The sequence below is a fragment of the Ranitomeya variabilis genome, chromosome 3 (genome assembly GCF_051348905.1).
Source record: "Ranitomeya variabilis isolate aRanVar5 chromosome 3, aRanVar5.hap1, whole genome shotgun sequence".
Lineage (NCBI taxonomy): Eukaryota > Metazoa > Chordata > Amphibia > Anura > Dendrobatidae > Ranitomeya > Ranitomeya variabilis.
The window spans coordinates 409,461,000-409,483,169 of NC_135234.1; the positions used below are offsets into that span (position 1 = coordinate 409,461,000).

A 22,170-nucleotide genomic window follows, 5' to 3' on the forward strand; every position below is an offset into this window, starting at 1 on the left:
GTATACATGAAGTCTTGTACTGTATAAATATAGCTAAAATTATTTTATATTATTCATTACAAAACCGCACTTGGAAGAAATTGTGTCAAAAACCACACAAGACTATGTGCTTGTGTTTTTTTGTTTGCAGTTTTCAAAGCAGAAACTGGCTACGGGCACACAATGTTCTTTTCGCCTAGTTAACTTTCCAAAAAACGTTTCAGAAAATGTTAAAATTAATATACATATGTATTGTGTTTAAATGTCATTTAACTACTTCATGTTTCTAAAAACACCAAGTAGTTAAAAGAAGTGTCATGTCCATTCTTCTGGTGTTTTCCACTTGGAAGATGAACTGTACTTTACAATAGACATCAATGGGAAACTCAAAAGAGTTTCACAAGAAAAACATGGTGCTACTTGGTTTCAATGTAACTTTATTCTTTCATGAGTTATTTACAAGTTTATGACCACTTATAAAATGTGTTCAAAGTTCTGCCAATTGTGTTAGATTGTCAATGCAACCCTCTTCTCCCACTCTTGACACCCTGATAGCAACACCGCAGAAGAAATGCTAGCACAGGTTTCCAGTATCCATTGTTTCAGATACTGCACATCTCGTATCTTCACAGCATAGACAGTTGCCTTCAGATGACCCCAAAGGTAAAAGTCAAAGGGGGTCAGATCAGGAGACCTTGGTGGCCATTCAACTGGCTCACGATGTCCAATCCACAGGAAACTGTTCGTGTAGGAATGCTCGGACCTGACACCCAAGAAGGTGCACATCACAAAATGGCCGACTTCAAAATGGCTGCATGGTCACCACCGATCTTGAAAAGTTTTCCCCCTCCCATATACTAATGGTTTATATCACCAACCATTCCCATTTTATTTAGGTGTATCTATATAAATGACCCACCCTGTACTTGAAAATCTACTTGGGTTTACCTGAGTTTACAAGATGTAGTGTGCACCTAGCCACTGTGTGGAAACCCCACATTTTGAGATTTGGTGGAAAATTTGTTTTTATATTTTGCAACAAAACCTAATCAATAACTTTGTGCACATACCCCAACAGGGATTTATATAAATATATTCTAATCCAAAGCAGATTGACTCTAGCTAACATATCGGAGTCACTCTATGTGTCTCATTAAACTTTCAATACAAATAAAACTGTAATTCAGTTTAGGTTCCAGCAGTAGAACAAAAGATCAGAACCTTCCAACGTTATATGCTTCACATGATCCTGTAAAGCATAATTACTTTTATAACATACACAATTGTTTTGTCTGTAGACAAATTAACTAGCAAATGCAGCATCATTGTGGGTGGGAAGCTTCTTGTCATGTATTACTATTATATGTAACCAGTTCTTGTATGTGCTTATTAACATTTTCTTTAGCTTTGTTGAAGATCAATTTTGGAGTCTGCCTTATGAATACAGTGGTGTGAAAAAGTGTTTGCCACTTTCTAATTTCCGATTCTTTTGCATGTTTGTCACAGTTAAATGATTCAGATCATCAAACAAATGTAAATATTAGATAAAGATACCACAAATAATCACAAAATGCAGTTTTTAAATGAAGGTCTTTATTATTAACCCCTTCCTGACATCGGACGTACTATCCCGTCGAGGTGGGGTGGGCCCCCATGACCACAGACGGGATAGTACGTCCAGAGCGATCGGCGGCGCTCACGGGGGGAGCGCGGCCGATCGCGGCCGGGTGTCAGCTGCCTATCGCAGCTGACATCCGGCACTATGTGCCAGGAGCGGTCACGGACCGCTCCCGGCACATTAACCCCCGGCACACTGCGATCAAACATGATCGCGATGTGCCGGCGGTGCAGGGAAGCATCGCGCAGGGAGGGGGCTCCCTGCGGGCTTCCCTGAGCCCCCCGCAGCAACGCGATGTGATCGCGTTGCTGCGAGGGTCTTACCTCCCTCCCTGCCTGCTCCAGACCCGGATCCAAGATGGCCACGGATCCGGGTCCTGCAGGGAGGGAGGTGGCTTCACAGAAGCCTGCTCAGAGCAGGCACTGTGAAGCAGCCTGCACTTCTCTCAGATCGGTGATCTGTCAGAGTGCTATGCAAACTGGCAGATCACCGATCTGTATTGTCCCCCCCTGGTGCAAAGTAAAAAAGTAAAAAAAAAAAATTCCAAATGTGTACAAAAAAAAAAAAAAAATATTCCAAAATAATGGAAAAAAAAAAAATATTATTCCCATAAATACATTTCTTTATCTAAATAAAATAAAAAAAACAATAAAAGTACACGTATTTAGTATCGCCGCGTCCGTAACGACCCGACCTATAAAACTGGCCCACTAGTTAACCCCTTCAGTAAACACCGTAAGAAAAAAAAAAAAAGAGGCAAAAAACAACGCTTTATTATCATACCGCCGAACAAAAAGTGGAATAACACGCGATCAAAAAGACAGATATAAATAACCATGGTACCGCTGAAAGCGTCATCTTGTCCCGCAAATAACGAGCCGCTATACAGCATGATCAGCAAAAAAATAAAAAAGTTATAGTCCTGAGAATAAAGCGATGCAAAAATAATTATTTTTTCCATAAAATAGTTTTTATCATATAAAAGCGCCAAAACATAAAAAAATAATATAAATGAGGTATCACTGTAATCGTACTGACCCGAAGAATAAAACTGCTTATCAATTTTACCAAACGCGGAACGGTATAAACACCTCCCCCAAAAGAAATTCATGAATAGCTGGTTTTTGGTCATTCTGCCTCACAAAAATCGGAATAAAAAGCGATCAAAAACTGTCACATGTCCGAAAATGTTACCAATAAAAACGTCAACTCGTCCCGCAAAAACAAGACCTCACATGACTCTGTGGACCAAAATATGGAAAATTTATAGCTCTCAAAATGTGGTAACGCAAAAAATATTTTTTGCTATGAAAAGCGTCTTTCAGTGTGTGACGGCTGCCAATCATAAAAATCCGCTAAAAAACTCGCTATAAAAGTAAATCAAACCCCCCCTTCATCACCCCCTTAGTTAGGGGAAAAAAAAATGTATTTATTTCCATTTTCCCATTAGGGCTAGGGTTGGAGCTAGGGTTAAGGCTACAGTTAGGGTTGGGGCTAAAGTTAGGGTTAGGGTTGGGGCTAAAGTTACGGTTAGGGTTTAGATTACATTTACGGTTGGGAATAGGGTTGGGATTAGGGTTAGGGGTGTGTCAGGGTTAGAGGTGTGGTTAGGGTTACTGTTGGGATTAGGGTTAGGGGTGTGTTTGGATTAGGGTTTCAGTTATAATTGGGGGGTTTCCACTGTTTCGGCACATCAGGGGCTCTCCAAACGCGACATGGCGTCCGATCTCAATTCCAGCCAATTCTGCGTTGAAAAAGTAAAACAGTGCTCCTTCCCTTCCGAGCTTTCCCGTGTGCCCAAACAGGGGTTTACCCCAACATATGGGGTAGCAGCGTACTCGGGACAAATAGGACAACAACCTTTGGGGTCCAATTTCTCCTGTTACCCCTGGGAAAATACAAAACTGGGGGCTAAAAAATAATTTTTGTGGGAAAAAATAAAAATATTTTTTATTTTCACGGCTCTGCGTTATAAACTGTAGTGAAACACTTGGGGGTTCAAAGTTCTTACAACACATCTAGATAAGTTCCTTGGGGGGTCTAGTTTCCAAAATGGGGTCACTTGTGCGGGGCTTCTACTGTTTAGGTACATTAGGGGCTCTGCAAACGCAATGTGACGCCTGCAGACCATTCCATCTAAGTCTGCATTCCAAATGGCGCTCCTTCCCTTCCGAGCCCTCCCATGCATCCAAACGGTGGTTCCCCCCACATATGGGGTATCAGCGCACTCAGGACAAATTGGACAACAACTTTTGGGGTCCAATTTCTCCTGTTACCCTCGGGAAAATACAAAACTGGGTGCTGAAAAATAATTTTTGTGGGAAAAAATTTTAGTTTTATTTTTACGGCTCTGCATTATAAACTTCTGTGAAGCCCTTGGTGGGTCAAAGCGCTCACCACACATCTAGATAAGTTCCTTAGGGGGTCTACTTTCCAACATGGTGTCACTTGTGGGGGGTTTCTACTGTTTAGGTACATTAGGGGCTCTGCAAACGCAATGTGACGCCTGCAGACCATTCCATCTAAGTCTGCATTCCAAATGGCGCTCCTTCACTTCCGAGCCCTTCCATGCGTCCAAACGGTGGTTCCCCCCACATATGGGGTATCAGCGCACTCAGGACAAATTGGACAACAACTTTTGGGGTCCAATTTCTCCTGTTACCCTCGGGAAAATACAAAACTGGGGGCTGAAAAATAATTTTTGTGGGAAAAAATTTTAGTTTTATTTTTACGGCTCTGCATTATAAACTTCTGTGAAGCCCTTGGTGGGTCAAAGCGCTCACCACACATCTAGGTAAGTTCCTTAGGGGGTCTACTTTCCAACATGGTGTCACTTGTGGGGGGTTTCTACTGTTTAGGTACATTAGGGGCTCTGCAAACGCAATGTGAAGCCTGCAGACCATTCCATCTAAGCCTGCATTCCAAATGGCACTCCTTCCTTTCCGAGCCCTTCCATGCGCCCAAACAGTGGTTCTCCCCACATATGGTGTATCATCGCACTCAGGACAACTTGGACAACAAATTTTGGGGTCCAATTTCTCCTGCTACCCTCGGGAAAATACAAAACTGGGGGCTAAAAAAATAATTTTTGTGGGAAAAAATTTTTGTTTTATTTTTACGGCTCTGCATTATTAACTTCTGTGAAGCCCTTGGTGGGTCAAGGCGCTCAAAACACATCTAGATAAGTTCCTTAGGGGGTCTACTTTACAAAATGGTGTCACTTGTGGGGGGTTTCAATGTTTAGGCACATCAGTGGCTCTCCAAACGCAACATGGCGTCCCATCTCAATTCCTGTCAATTTTGCATTGAAAAGTCAAACGGTGCTACTTCCCTTCCGAGCTCTCCCATGTGCCCAAACAGTGGTTTACCCCCACATATGGGGTATCAGCGTACTCAGGACAAATTGTACAACAACTTTTGGGGTCCAATTTCTTCTCTTACCCTTGGGAAAATAAAAAATTGGGGGTGAAAAGATAATTTTTGTGAAAAAATATGATTTTTTATTTTTACGGTTCTGCATTATAAACTTCTGTGAAGCATTTGGTGGGTCAAAGTGCTCACCACACCTCTAGATAAGTTCCTTAGGGGGTCTACTTTCCAAAATGGTGTCACTTGTGGGGGGTTTCAATGTTTAGGCACATCAGTGGCTCTCCAAACGCAACATGACGTCCCATCTCAATTCCTGTCAATTTTGCATTGAAAAGTCAAACGGCGCTCCTTCCCTTCCGAGGTCTCCCATGCGCCCAAACAGTGGTTTATCCCCACATATAGGGTATCAGCGTACTCAGGACGAATTGTACAACAACTTTTGGGGTCCAATTTCTTCTCTTACCCTTGGGAAAATAAAAAATTGGGGGCGAAAAATATTTTTTGTGAAAAAATGTGATTTTTTATTTTTACGGTTCTGCATTATAAACTTCTGTGAAGCACTTGGTGGGTCAAAGTGCTCACCACACCTCTAGATAAGTTCCTTAGGGGTCTACTTTCCAAAATGGTGTCACTTGTGGGGGGTTTCAATGTTTAGGCACATCAGGGGCTCCCCAAACGCAACATGGCGTCCCATCTCAATTCCAGTCAATTTTGCATTGAAAAGTCAAATGGCGCTCCTTCCGAGCTCGGTCATGCGCACAAACAGTGGTTTACCCCCACATATGGGGTATCGGCGTACTCAGGACAAATTGTACAACAACTTTTGGGGTCCATTTTCTCCTGTTACCCTTGGTAAAATAAAACAAATTGGAGCTGAAGTAAATTTTTTGTGAAAAAAAGTTAAATGTTCATTTTTATTTAAACATTCCAAAAATTCCTGTGAAGCACCAGAAGGGTTAATAAACTTCTTGAATATGGTTTTGAGCACCTTGAGGGGTGCAGTTTTTAGAATGGTGTCACACTTGGGTATTTTCTATCATATAGACCCCTCAAAATGACTTCAAATGAGATGTGGTCCCTAAAAAAAAATGGTGTTGTAAAAATGAGAAATTGCTGGTCAACTTTTAACCCTTATAACTCCCTAACAAAAACAAATTTTGGTTCCAAAATTGTGCTGATGTAAAGTAGACATGTGGGAAATGTTACTTATTAAGTATTTTGTGTGACATATCTCTGTGATTTAAGGGCATAAAAGTTAAAAGTTGGAAAATTGCAAAATTTTCAAAATTTTCGCCAAATTTCCATTTTGTTTGCAAATAAGCGCAGGTAACATCAAAGAAATTTTACCACTATCATGAAGTACAATATGTCGCGAGAAAACAATGTCAGAATCATCAGGATCCATTGAAGCGTTCCAGAGTTATAACCTCATAAAGGGACAGTGGTCAGAATTGTAAAAATTGGCCCGGTCATTAACGTGCAAACCACCCTTGGGGGTGAAGGGGTTAAGGGAAAACCTACAGGGCCCTGCGTGAAAAAGTGATTGCCCCCTAAACCTAGTAACTGGTTGGGCCACCCTTAGCAGCAACAACTGCAATCAAGGACTTGCGATAACGGGCAATAAATCTTTTACAATGCTCTGAAGGAATTTTGGTCCATTCATCTCTGCAGAATTGTTATAATTCAGCCACTTTGGGGGGGTTTCCGAGTATGAACCACCTTTTATAAGGTCGTGCCACAGCATCTCAATCAGATTAAGGTCAGGGCTTTGACTAGGCCACTCCAAATTCATAATATTGTTTTTCTTAAGCCATTCGGAAGTGGACTTGCTGGCGTGTTTTGAATTATTGTCCTGTTTCTCAACCCAAGTGCGCTTTAGTTTGAGGTCATGAACAGATGGCCGAACATCCTCCTTCAGGATTTTTTGGTAGACAGCAGAATTAATGGTTCCATTTACCACAGCAAATCTTCTAGGTACTTAAGCAGCAAAACAGTCCCAGGACATTACACTACCTTCACCATATGTTACTGTTGGAATTATGTTCCTTTTCTGAAATGCTGTGTTATTTTGACGCCAGATGTAATGGGACATACACCTTGCAAAATGTTCAACCTTTGTCTCGTCAGTACACAGAATGTTCTCTCAAATGTCTTGGGGATCATCAAGATGTTTTCTGGCAAAACTGAGACAAGCCTTTATGTTCTTATTGCTCAGCAGTGGTTTTCATCTTGGAGCTCTGCCATGCAGGCCATTTTTACCCAGTCTCTTTCTTATGGTGGAGTCATGAACACTGACCTTAACTGAACCAAGTGAGGCCTGCAGTTCTTTGGATGTTGTTGTAGGGTCTTTTGTGACCGTTTGGAGTCATCACTGAGTTCTTGGGGTAATTTTGGTTGGGAAGGTTCACCACTGTTCCAAGTTTTCGCCTTTTGTGGATAATGGCTCTCACTGTGGTTCGCTGGAGTCCAAAGCTTTAGAAATGGCTTTATAACCTTTTCCAAACTGATAGCTCTCAATCACTTTGTTTCTTTTTGTTCCAGAATTTCTTTGGATCACAGCATGATGTATAGCTTTTGAGGATCTTTCGGTCTACTTCACTTTGTTAGGCAGGTCCCATTTAGTGGATTTATTGATTGAGAACATGTGTGTCAGTAATCAGGCCTGGGTATGGCTAGAGAATTTGAACTCAGCTTCCCAAAGATGTGATAAACCACAGTTAATTTATGTTTAAAGGCAGGAGGGGTCAATCACTTTTTCATGCAGGGTCCTGGAGGTTTGGATTTGTTTTTCCCATAGTAATAAAGATATTAATTTAAAAACTACATTTTGTGACTACTTGTGTTATCTTTGTCTGCTATTTTAATTTGTTTGGTGATCTGAAACATTTAAGTGTTACAAATATGTAAAAGAACAGGAAATCAGGAAGGGGGCAAACACTTTTTCACACAACTGTATGTATATATATATATATATATATATATATATATATATATATATATATATATATATATATATATATATATATATATATATAGATAGATATATATATAGATATATATATATAGTCTTTTTGAGTCCCACCCGGCCAGGGTTGCCATCTTGACTTTTTATTTTTTCGGACAGCTTATAAAACATTATTGACAGACAATATTCTACAGACATATTGAAAAATATTAATAAATCATTATGACTCTAAGTGATATATGTCTACAGCCCATAATTCTGATATGAAGACATTATCTGCATTCAGTGTAATCAATAAAAGAATAATTACAGTGAAAATATACTCTCTATAAGTTTCTTCAGCTTATAAAAAAAAATCACAGATTCCTTAACCCCTTCCCGACATTTGACGTACTATCCCGTCGAGGTGGGGTGGGCCCGTATGACCGCCGACGGGATAGTACGTCATAGCCGATCGGCCGCGCTCACGGGGGGAGCGCGGCCGGGTGTCGGCTGCATATCGCAGCTGACATCCGGCACTATGTGCCAGGAGCGGTCACGGACCGCCCCCGGCACATTAACCCCCGGCACACCGCGATCAAACATGATCGCGATGTGCCGGCGATGCAGGGAAGCATCGCGCAGGGAGAGGGCTCCCTGCGGGCTTCCCTGAGCCCCCCGCAGCAACGCGATGTGATCGCGTTGCTGCGAGGGTCTTACCTCCCTCCCTGCCTGCTCCAGACCCGGATCCAAGATGGCCGCGGATCCGGGTCCTGCAGGGAGGGAGGTGGCTTCACAGACGCCTGCTCAGAGCAGGCACTGTGAAGCAGCCTGTACTTCTCGCAGATCGGTGATCTGTCAGAGTGCTATGCAAACTGGCAGATCACCGATCTGTATTGTCCCCCCCTGGGGCAAAGTAAAAAAGTTAAAAAAAAAATTTCCAAATGTGTAAAAAAAAATAAAAAAAAATATTCCAAAATAATGAAAAAAAAAAAAAAAATATTATTCCCATAAATACATTTCTTTATCTAAATTTCAAAAAAAAAACAATAAAAGTACACATATTTAGTATCGCCACGTCCGTAACGACCCAACCTATAAAACTGCCACACTAGTTAACCCCTTCAGTAAACACCGTAAGAAAAAAAAAAAAAAAACGAGGCAAAAAACAACGCTTTATTACCATACCGCCGAACAAAAAGTGGAATAACACGCGATCAAAAAGACTGATATAAATATCCATGGTACCGCTGAAAACGTCATCTTGTCCCGCAAAAAACAAGCCGCCATACAGCATCATCAGCAAAAAAATAAAAAAGTTATAGTCCTGAGAATAAAGCGATACCAAAATAATTATTTTTTCTATAAAATAGTTTTTATCGTATAAAAGCGCCAAAACATAAAAAAAATGATATAAATGAGATATCGCTGTAATCATACTGACCCGACGAATAAAACTGCTTTATCAATTTTACCAAACCCGGAACGGTATAAACGCCTCTCCCAAAAGAAATTCATGAATAGCAGGTTTTTGGTCATTCTGCCTCACAAAAATCGGAATAAAAAGCGATCAAAAACGGTCACGTGTCCGAAAATGTTACCAATAAAAACGTCAACTCGTCCCGCAAAAAACAAGACCTCACATGACTCTGTGGAGCAAATGTGGAAAAATTATAGGTCTCAAAATGTGGAGACGCAAAAACTTTTTTGCTATAAAAAGCGTCGCTGGTTTCACACTTCCGTTTTTGTCTGCAGCGTTTTTTGCACAAAAAAACGCATGCGTTTTTTCCCTATATTTAACATTGAAAACGCATGCGGTTTTTTTGTACGCGTTTGGTCGCGTTTTCAAACGCATGCAGTTTTTTTCTGCATGCGTTCATTTTCAGAAATACAACCTGCAGTATTTTCTTGCGTTTTTAAGCACATGCGTTTGTTTGCGTTAAAAACGCATGCATTTTTATCGAAAAAAACAGAAAACACACTGAAAAGCCACCCACCACCATCAAGGTGATAAAGGGATCCAAACCCTAACCCTAACTCTACCCCTAACCTCACCCCTAACCGTTTAATGAACATTTTCTGACAGTCATAGTGCCACGTATTTCAGTGCCACGTATTTCAGTGCCACGTATTTCAGTGCCACGTATTTCAGTGCCACGTATTTCAGTGCCATGTATTTCAGTGCCACGTATCACGTATTTCAGTGCCACGTGTTTCAGTGCCACGTATTTCAGTGCCACGTATCACGTATTTCAGTGCCACATATTTTAGTACCACGTATTTCAGTTGCACGTATTTCAGTGCCACGTATTTCAGTGCCACGTATTTCAGTGCCACGTATCACGTATTTCAGTGCCACGTGTTTCAGTGCCACGTATTTAAGTGCCACGTATCACATATTTCAGTGCCACGTATTTCAGTGCCACGTATTTCAGTGCCACGTATTTCAGTGCCACGTATTTCAGTGCCACGTATTTCAGTGCCACATATCACATATTTCAGTGCCACTTATTTAAGTGCCACGTATTTCAGTGCCACGTATTTCAGTGCCACGTATTTCAGTGCCACGTATTTCAGTGCCACGTATTTCAGTGCCACGTGTTTCAGTGCCACGTATTTAAGTGCCACGTATCACGTATTTCAGTGCCACGTATTTCAGTGCCACGTATTTCAGTGCCACGTATTTCAGTGCCACGTATTTCAGTGCCACGTATTTCAGTCACGTTTAGGGTTAGGGTTAGGGGTAGGGTTAGGGCTAGGGTTGGAGGTAAAGTTAGGGTTGGGGCTAAAGTTAGGGTTGGGGCTAAAGTTAGGGTTAGGGTTTGGATTACATTTACGTTTGGATTAGGGTTGGGATTAGAATTATGGGTGTGTCAGGGCTAGGGGTGTGGTTAGGGTTACCGTTGGGATTAGGGTTAGGGGTGTGTTTGGGTTAGGGTTTCAGGTAGAATTGGGGGGTTTCCACTGTCCAGGCACATCAGGGGCTCTCCAAGCGCGACATGGCGTCCAATCTCAATTCCAGCCAATTCTGCGTTGAAAAAGTAAAACAGTGCTCCTTCCCTTCCGAGCTCTCCCGTGCGCCCAAAAAGGGGTTTACCCCAACATATGTGTTATCAGCGTACTCGGGACAAATTGAACAACAACTTCTGGGGTCCAAGTTCTCTTGTTATCCTTAGGAAAATAAAAATTTGGGGGGCTAAAAATCATTTTTGTGGGAAAAAAAAGATGTTTTATTTTCACGGCTCTGCATTATAAACTGTAGTGAAACACTTGGGGGTTCAAAGTTCTCACAACACATCTAGATAAGTTCCTTGGGAGGTCTAGTTTCCAATATGGGGTCACTTGTGGGGGGTTTGTACTGTTTGGGTACATCAGGGGCTCTGCAAATGCAACGTGACGCCTGCAGACCAATCCATTTAAGGCTGCATTCCAAATGGCGCTCCTTCCCTTCCGAGCTCTGTCATGCGCCCAAACAGTGGTTCCCCCCGACATATGGGGTATCAGCGTACTCAGGACAAATTGGACAACAACTTTTGAGGTCTAATTTATCCTGTTACCCTTGTGAAAATACAAAACTGGGGGCTAAAAAATCATTTTTGTGAAAAAAAAAAAAGAATTTTTATTTTCACGGCTTTGCGCTATAAACTTTAGTGAAACACTTGGGGGTTCAAAGTTCTCAAAACACATCTAGATAAGTTCCTTGGGAGGTCTAGTTTCCAATATGGGGTCACTTGTGGGGGGTTTGTACTGTTTGGGTACATCAGGGGCTCTGCAAATGCAACGTGACGCCTGCAGACCAATCCATTTAAGGCTGCATTCCAAATGGCGCTCCTTCCCTTCCGAGCTCTGTCATGCGCCCAAACAGTGGTTCCCCCCGACATATGGGGTATCAGCGTACTCAGGACAAATTGGACAACAACTTTTGGGGTCTAATTTATCCTGTTACCCTTGTGAAAATACAAAACTGGGGGCTAAAAAATCATTTTTGTGAAAAAAAAAAAGGAATTTTTATTTTCACGGCTTTGCGCTATAAACTTTAGTGAAACACTTGGGGGTTCAAAGTTCTCAAAACACATCTAGATAAGTTCCTTGGGAGGTCTAGTTTCCAATATGGGGTCACTTGTGGGGGGTTTGTACTGTTTGGGTACATCAGGGGCTCTGCAAATGCAATGTGACGGCTGCTGACCAATCCATTTAAGTCTGCATTCCAAATGGCGCTCCTTCCCTTCCGAGCTCTGTCATGCGCCCAAACAGTGGTTCCCCCCCACATATGGGGTATCAGCGTACTCAGGACAAATTGGAAAACAAATTTTGGGGTCCAATTTATTCTGTTACCCTTGTAAAAATACAAAGCTGGGGGCTAAAAAATCATTTTTGAGAAAAAAAAAAAATTATTTTCACGGCTCTGCGTTATAATCTGTAGTGAAAACTTGGGGGTTCAAAGCTCTCAAAACACATCTAGATAAGTTCCTTAGGGGGTCTACTTTCCAAAATGGTGTCACTTGTAGGGAGTTTCAATGTTTAGGCACATCAGGGGCTCTCCAAACGCAACATGGCGTCCCATCTCAATTCCAGTCAATTTTGCATTGAAAAGTCAAATGGCGCTCCTTCCCTTCCAAGCTCTGCCATGCGCCCAAACAATGGTTTACACCCACATATGGGGTATCAGCGTACTCAGGACAAATTGCACAACATTTTTTGGGGTCCAATTTCTTCTCTTACCCTTGGGAAAATAAAAAATTGGGGGCAAAAAGATCATTTTTGTGAAAAAATATGATTTTTTATTTTTACGGCTCTGCATTATAAACTTCTGTGAAGCACTTGGTGGGTCAAAGTGCTCACCACACATCTAGATAAGTTCCTTAGGGGGTCTACTTTCCAAAATGGTGTCACTTGTAGGGAGTTTCAATGTTTAGGCACATCATGGGCTCTCCAAACGCAACATGGCGTCCCATCTCAATTCCAGTCAATTTTGCATTGAAAAGTCAAATGGCGCTCCTTCCCTTCCAAGCTCTGCCATGCGCCCAAACAATGGTTTACACCCACATATGGGGTATCAGCGTACTCAGGACAAATTGCACAACATTTTTTGGGGTCCAATTTCTTCTCTTACCCTTGGGAAAATAAAAAATTGGGGGCGAAAAGATCATTTTTGTGAAAAAATATGATTTTTTATTTTTACGGCTCTGCATTATAAACTTCTGTGAAGCACTTGGTGGGTCAAAGTGCTCACCACACATCTAGATAAGTTCCTTAGGGGGTCTACTTTCCAAAATGGTGTCACTTGTAGGGAGTTTCAATGTTTAGGCACATCAGGGGCTCTCCAAACGCAACATGGCGTCCCATCTCAATTCCAGTCAATTTTGCATTGAAAAGTCAAATGGCGCTCCTTCCCTTCCAAGCTCTGCCATGCGCCTAAACAATGGTTTACACCCACATATGGGGTATCATCGTACTCAGGACAAATTGTACAACAACTTTGGGGGTCCATTTTCTCCTGTTACCCTTGGTAAAATAAAACAAATTGGAGCTGAAATAAATTTTGTGTGAAAAAAAGTTAAATGTTCATTTTTATTTAAACATTCCAAAAATTCCTGTGAAACACCTGAAGGGTTAATAAACTTCTTGAATGTGGTTTTGAGCACCTTGAGGGGTGCAGTTTTTAGAATGGTGTCACACTTGAGTATTTTCTATCATATAGACCCCTCAAAATGACTTCAAATGAGATGTGGTCCCTAAAAAAAAATGGTGTTGTAAAAATGAGAAATTGCTGGTCAACTTTTAACCCTTATAACTCCGTCACAAAAAAAAATTTTGGTTCCAAAATTGTACTGATGTAAAGTAGACATGTGGGAAATGTTACTTATTAAGTATTTTGCGTGACATATGTCTGTGATTTAAGGGCACAAAAATTCAAAGTTGGAAAATTGCAAAATTTTCAAAATTTTCGCCAAATTTCCATTTTTTTCACAAATAAACGCAAGTTATATCGAATAAATTTTACCTTTAACATGAAGTACAATATGTCACGAGAAAACAATGTCAGAATCGCCAAGATCCGTCAAAGCGTTCCAGAGTTATAGCCTCATAAAGGGACAGTGGTCAGAATTGTAAAAATTGGCCCGGTCATTAACGTGCAAACCACCCTTGGGGGTGAAGGGGTTAAGAGGGTTGTCCCTTGCAGAAAAGTTCATTTTAATCAATAGATTTTGGAATGCTAATAAATTCCACAATTAGATGTGTTTAAATAAAATGCTCCTGTGCTGAGATAATCTTATAAATGTGCCCCTGCTGTGTAGTGTGTAATGGCTGTGTCTGACCGTACAGGAACATGGTCTGATCATACCACAGCTCCTGGGCAGGGGAGGAAGCAAAATAATATACAGACAGGACAGCACGGGAACGCAGCTGCTGCTTTCTGTGAGGTAAAACATTTCCCTGCCTGTTTTTAAACAAAGTTTTACTTCAAAGAAAGAATCAGCTGTGCCCCCTGTTGTAATGTCTGTATACTCTATTTGCTTCCTCCCCTACCCAGGAGCTGTGGTATGATCAGACCATGTCCCTGTACATAATAAATTATTATACGTAATAAATTATTATATATATTGTTCAGTCAGTTTACCTATTTTTATTATATACTATTTTCTGACTTGAACGTCCCGCCCTTCACCATGCTGGTATTTTAATTACATCTCAACACAGTTGGTTCTGAGCCTCCTATATAAGTAGGCTTTATCATGTCATTAGCCACAAGTAAGTGTTCACATTGGGCAGTCAGCTCAGATACCATAGGTAAGTGTTCACACCAGGCAGTCAGTGTAGTTACCCATTCGATCTGAGATTACCTTGACGTTTGGTGAATGGGCTCACAACGTTTGGCCAAATCTTGTGCTAAATATCTCATGTGTTTGTTCATAAAGTTCATAAGCCATTACATTATGCTATTCATATTTCCTTATATTTCACATTTCCTTACTTTAGCACAGATGAGTGCGGCCATAATCTATTTTGCATGTCCCTGTACAGTCAGACACAGGCATTACACAATATACATCAGGGACACATTTATAAGATTATTTTATTTATACATCCAATTGTGAAACGTATTATTATTCTAAGATCTATTGATTAGAATGAACTTTTGTTCATGGGAAAACCCCTTTAACTTTTTTTTTTGCAGACAGGTCAAAAACGAGCCTTATCTTTATGGTCTGTACTGGACTTTCTGGCTACCCTACACCTGACAGATTAAAGAATCCAGCATGTCTGTTTTCCAACAGGGGAATAAGTCACAGAGAAGACTGGCAGCAGTTCTTTCATAGATATCAAAAGGATGCTTGGCAGATCCAAATCTTCCTGTGTATGGGGGAAATCGTGAGTGAACAATCATTTGGCCAGCAGCTACCCAGTGTGTATGGGGAGCGTTACAAGAATGAACCTTTCCAAGAGAGATAGATGGCTCGATAAGTAAATGAATTAAATATGTGACATGTAGGAGTGCAATCAATAATTAATTTCTGTATCTGGAAGAAACAAGGTCTGTCCACGTTTTCCCATTGGAAGTTATCCCAACAGATCTGAGCAATCAAGGTGTTAAAGTCAAAGTCCAAAGATCACAACGGGCACAGGAGAAGGTATTAGATCATGTAAAGGTGGCAGACATCTGTTTTTGATTGCTCAGGTACTGATAGGAAAGACTATAATTAGTAACTGGAGTTATGCTTTATCTCTCAACAACAGTGACATATTCTCATTACAATGTGCTATGAAGTAGGAATCTATTTGATATATTTAAAACTTTTTTAAGTCAAAGACAAATTGTGGTGATGAACATGACTTTTTGAATTATTCATCCACAAACAATCTAATAAAATATTCTTTACATCTATACAAGGGGATACATACAATGAGGGCTGCGTATACAGCTGCAATACGATGCCTGAATACTAGAAAACATGGGGGGAGAATGAACAAAAGGTTCATTTAGAGGAGATTAGCTTTAAACAAACAGCAATTAATCCTGTTCAATGTGTTTTAGTGTGTAGCAATATAACATAGTACCAAAAGAGAGCCCAATTTTAATATTTGTTACCGTAAGTTTCCTATCAATAGAAAAATATTGAGAATTAAGAGACCTCAGTGGTTGATACCTTTTAGTGGCTAACTGAAAAGATGTTAACAAATTGCAATTGCAATTTGTTACCATCTTTTCAGTTAGCCATTAAAAGGTATCAACCACTGAGGACTCACAATTCTAAATATTTTTCTATCTACTGGTTAACACGGTACCAAGATATATTTCTTTCCTCTATCATCAATAAGGTGTCATTCAGACATGATTTTCTTGTTCACCAAAAACAAACTTATTTTCATTAGTGTTCCTATCAAACAAACATGAAAATTGGTAGGATGTAACTATGTATATAAGTATGAGTGCTGTCCAAGTTTTTCACAGACTCAGACTTGCATTGGAGACTCTGATCCGTAACTAGGATAAAAGATCTCATTTTTTCCTCAACGACTTGATGTACAAAAACACTGAGACGTGAACAGCCACATATCCTCCTATGGGTACGTACTCGTACGTGAGTCTGAATGTGCCCTAAGACTTGTTAGTACATTTTAATTGTTTTAATGCATTTGTTCCATTTTTAATATGATTAGAAATGTTTCTGTGTGAATTCTTGATGAAGTGTATTGAGAATAGCTGTGTCATGGATAATCTTTTCCCTTTCAATGGGAAATAAATTATCATCCCAACAGCATTAATAATAATAATAATAATAATTTGTATTTATATAGAGCCAAAATAATCCTCAGCACTTTACAATTAAGTAACAATATGTACAGACAAAACATTACAATGTAACACATTTCAAGCTTACAATCTATTACATCATTCATCTATTTCAATAAAAAATGCATTGATGTTTTAAGCTTTATTATTTATTTTATGTAGATGAGAAAGTTTAAACTATTAAAAATCCAGACTTTTTTTTATTGATTTGTGACTTGATGTCCCACCAGTGCTCTCACCCTTCAGTATGCAGTAGGGTGGATGTGGGGGCAGATTTGTGACTTGATGTCCCACTGCTGCTCTCACGCTTCAGTGTGCAGTAGAGTGGCTGTGGGGGCAGATTTATGACTTGATGTCCCACCACTGCTCTCACACTTCAGTATGCAGTAGAAAAGCTGTGGGGGCAGATTTGTGACTTGATGTCCTACTGCTGCTCTCACACTTCAGTATGCAGTAGAAAAGCTGTGGGGGCAGATTTGTGACTTGATGTCCTACTGCTGCTCTCACCCTTCAGTATGCAGTAGAGTGGCTGTGGGGGCAGATTTGTGACTTGATGTCCTACTGCTGCTCTCACCCTTCAGTGTGCAGTACAGTGGCTGTGGGGGCAGAATGTGACTTGATGTCTTACTGCTGCTCTCACCCTTCAGTGTGCAGTAGAGTGGCTGTGGGGGCAGATTTATGACTTGATGTCCTACTGCTGCTCTCACCCTTCAGTATGGAGTAGAGTGGCTGTGGAGGCAGATTTGTGACTTGATGACCCACCACTGCTCTCACACTTCAGTATGCAGTAGAAAGGCTGTGGGGGCAGATTTGTGACTTGATGTCCTACTGCTGTTCTCCCCCTTCAGTGTGCAGTAGAGTGGCTGTGGGGGCAGGTTTATGACTTCATGCCACACCACTGCACTCATCCTTCAGTGTGCAGTAGAGTGGGTGTAGGGGCAGATTTGTGACTTGATACCCCACCAGTGTCCCGACCCTGATGTGTGCAGTAGAGTGGGTGTCAGGTCAGATTTATGACTTGATGCCCCACCAGTGCTGTGACCCTTTAGTGTGCAGTAGAGTGGGTGTCACGGCAGATTGATGAGTTGATGTCCCACCAGTGCTGTGACCCTTCAGTGTGCTTTAGAGTGGGTGTGGGGTGTGGGGGCAGATTTATGACAGGGGACCATGAGGTAAGGGAGGCCCACTTCCATCAGCAACAGATCCTGTCACAGACACAAAGAGGGGCCCATATAATGTTCTTGCACAGGGCCCCTCTTCCGTCTGTGTGTGTCACTAGTGAGTGTGGGGGGTAGATTTGTGACGATGTCCCACCAGTGCTGTGACCCTGGTGTGTGCAATACAGTGGGTGGGGGCAGGCCTCACATGCCTTGTATTTACATGGAAATTAACCTGGTCTTGCAGGTTATCTGTAGGAGCTGTTAACAATTACTCTCAGCTTTATTTGCCTGTGAGAGCGAGGAGGTGGACACTCTTTTTGTCTGCTGGATGCTCAACTGCTTCATCACTTTGTTTTCAGGTAAGGAATCAGACCTGCATTTACATTTGTATTTTATACATTATTTAAAGCACCATCTAATATGTTGTGCTCATATCTTAAGCTGTCCACCATTGAACAGTCCTTATCAGTGTCTGTGGTACTCTGTTGCAAAACTACAACTCCAATTAATTGTAACTTTGAAAGCTGGGGAACGCTGAACTATGTAAGGCTATGTGCACAGAGCGTCTTTATCAGACAGATTCTGCCTGAAATCCGCCTGAAAAAAGCGTCACCAAATCGCCACAAAAAATTAACATAACTGCAAAAGTGACGGCTAAGCCGTTTCAGGATCAAGATCAACGTATTTTTCCTGAAGTGGCTTCTCCAAGGAAACTTGGACATCATTTACATGTACCCTAAGGCTATGTTCCCTTGATGAGGGTTTTGATGTTAAAGCTTTTTTTGCACTTCTTAGATAAATTTAGGTTACATGCATTTTTTTGATATGCGGCTTTAACACTGCATTTTTAGTTTCTGTATGACCCCATAAATGAATGAAGAAGTCAGATTATCATGCTTTTTTTGAAAATGTAACATCTTTGATATCGGACGCGCCAGATATTTTTGATTGTTCCTCTACCTTAAATTGATACGTGTCCTATGATACCAAGATACCTATGTATAGAGAAGGATGCACAAAGTTACCAAAAAATGAAAAGTATCATTTAATTGAGCCTCATGGTCATTTTAGTTGCTTTATAATGCCATCTGGAGCTACAGTACATTGTAGACCTACAGTATATTGCTGATATCTTCCTCAATGATTGGTAATACTGTACAGCTAAATGCATGAAGCATAAAATGCAATGGCCAGAAAATCATATTTACTTATTTCTAACATTTCTTTATTAATATATCACATATATGGTGATCTTAGATAACACAATACTATTATTGTGTCAGTAGATAGGATTTACGGTAAATCAATCCTATGTGTTATATCTACAAAAGTAGTTGGCCAAATTGTGTATGCCCTTGATGTATAAGTAGCCATAACTATAATTTTTTTTCTCTTTGACGTCTTTTTCAATTCTATTTTTCAATATTTAAAAAAAAAATTCAATTATTTTCAAAAAATTTTCAAAAATTTTCTATTTTTCAAGTCTATTAGGTCTTTGCAACTGTATAGGCATAGACTGCCACAAAAAGTAATGTAAAACAACCAAACGTTCTTTTAAACTGTTTAAAATAACACATACACAAGGTATTCTTAAAGAAATGTAAAAATAAATCAATAGAAGTCCTAAAAGAAAATTAATTGTTATATGATTTAAATGGGCTTGTGCTATTTGTATGGTCCCCGTGGGAAAATAAATCTTAATCACATTATAAATCCTATTACCCACATTGCATAAGCCTCAGCTTTCAAGAGAGTTATTTTTATTTTGCACAACTTATTTTGCTCAATTTTAATTATATATATACATATATACTAGACGGTGGCCCGATTCTAACGCATCAGGTATTCTAGAATATGTATGTATGTATGTATGTACATCGCGCTTAGCACAGCCACGTAGTATATAGCACAGCCATATAGTATATGGCACAGCCAGCCACGTAGTATATGGCACAGCCAGCCACGTAGTATATAGCACAGCCATGTAGTATATAGCACAGCCATGTAGTATATAGCACAGCCACGTAGTATATAACACAGACAGCCACGTAGTATATAGCACAGCCACTGTTATGATCCTTAGTGGCTGAGGATCACAGAATGGACTAGCTAAGTTACTGAACATAGAACGAGCTCTAGGGAGGTGGTAACTGAACTGACCGCAAACCTGATCCTAACCAAACACACTAAAGGTAGCCGGTGAACGTACCTAAATTCCTGGACGTCTCGACACAGCCTGAGAAACTTGCTACCCCTATAGAGAAAGTAAGACCTCACTTGCCTCAGAGAAATGACCCCAAAGATATAGGAAGCCCCCAACAAATAATAACGGTGAGGTAAGGGGAAAATACAAACGTAGAACTAAAAACAGATTCAGCAAATGAGGCCCACTAATACTAGATAGCAGAAGACAGACAGGGAACTGTGCGGTCAGTAAAAAACCCTATACAAAATATCCACGCTGAGAGTTCAAGAACCCCCACACCAACTAACGGTGTGAGGGGAGAAACTCAGCCCCCTAGAGCTACCAGCAAGCAAGGAAATCACATATTAGCAAGCTGGACAAGGACAAATAAATAACCAAGAAACATATTGAACACTGATGAGCAAAAAATAACCAAACAGAAACTTAGCTTCTCTTGGCGAGACTGATAACGAAGGAATTCAGGAGAGATCAAAATAGCACTGAATACATCGACAGCAGGCAACAACTGATAGTCCAGGTGAGCTAAATAGGAAACCAGCTAACAGATAACGAGACAGCTGATCCAGCCTCAGACCTGCAGAAAGACACAAAGAGCCACCAGAGGGAGCCCAAAGACAGCGCTCACACAGTACAACTTGTGACCACAAGAGGGAGCCCAAAAACAGAGTTCACAACAAGCCACATAGTATATAGCACAGCCACGTAGTATATAGCACAGCCACGTAGTATATAACAGCCATGTAGTGTATAACACAGCCAGCCATGTAGTATATAACACAGCGATGTAGTATATAGCACAGCCACGTAGTATATAGGACAGCCACGTAGTATACTGTATGGCAGCCACATAGTATATAGCACAGCTCACGTAACACAGACAGCCACGTATTATATAGCAGCCACATAGTATATAACACCCCACGCAGTATATAACACAGCCCACATAGTATAGAGCAGCCAGGCAGTATACCTAATATAAAGCATAGCCCACGTAGTATATAACACAGCCCACGCAGTATATAGCACAGCCCACACAGTATATAACACTGCCCACGTAGTATATAACACAGCCCACGCAGTATATAACACAGCCCACGCAGTATATAACACATCCCACATAGTATATAGCAGCCAGGCAGTATATAACACAGCCCACGTAATATATAGCACAGCCCACGTAGCATATAACACAGTTCATGTAGTATATAACACAGGCCACGCAGTATATAACACTGCCCACACAGTATATAACACAGCCCACATAGTGTATAGCAGCCAGGCAGTATATAACACAGCCCACATAGTATATAACACAGCCCACGCAGTATATAGCACAGCCCACGCAGTATATAGCACAGCCCACGCAGTATATAGCACAGCCCACGCAGTATATAGCACAGCCCACGCAGTATATAACACTGCCCATGTAGTATATAACGCAGCCCACGAAGTATATAACACAGCCCACATAGTATATAGCAGCCAGGCAGTATATAACAGCCCACGTAATATATAGCACAGCCCACGAAGTATATAACACAGCCCACATAGTATATAGCAGTGTGGGCACCATATCCCTGTTAAAAAATAAAAAATAAAATAAAAAGTAGTTATATACTCACCCTCCGGTATCCAACGAAGCTGACCGCTTGATGGATAGGCAGCATCAATAGTAAAAAGTTGATCCGGGATGGGGTGACACACTGGCGCTGACTGGAGGGGAGTAGGGAGGGGGCACTGACTTGAGGAGAGTAGGAAGGGGCCAATTCGTGGCCGGACTAAGCCTGTCGCTGATTGGTCATGGCCTGCCGGCCGCGACCAATCAGCGACGCGGGATTTCCGTTACAGACAGACAGAAAGACAGACAGACGGAAGTACCCCTTAGATGATTATATAGATAGATGTATATATTATTATGTATACCCCTTTTCACATATAAAGCGCCATGGAATAAATGGCGCTATAATAATAAATAATAAATAAATATATATATTGTAAAAAAAAAAGTTTCATGTATGTTTGCATACTGTAGTTTGACCATGATCTGGGCATTCATCTTAGCTGTCCATTTAAACACCTATATCTGCTAGGATGGGA

General features: G+C 40.9%; 1 protein-coding gene across 3 annotated transcripts in view; it reads left to right on the forward strand.

Moving 5' to 3' along the window:
* LOC143816179 (uncharacterized) overlaps positions 1–22,170 on the forward strand; it is a 173,110-nt gene that overhangs the window by 78,248 nt on the left and 72,692 nt on the right. The window contains exon 2 of one of the 3 annotated variants that reach the window (XM_077296255.1): positions 18,112–18,226. The exons of the other annotated variants lie outside the window; for them this stretch is intronic. Within the exon in view, the coding sequence (XP_077152370.1) occupies positions 18,196–18,226 (31 nt within the window). The 5' untranslated portion in view covers positions 18,112–18,195. The remainder of the gene's footprint in view (positions 1–18,111; positions 18,227–22,170) is intronic. 3 annotated transcript variants of the gene reach the window in all.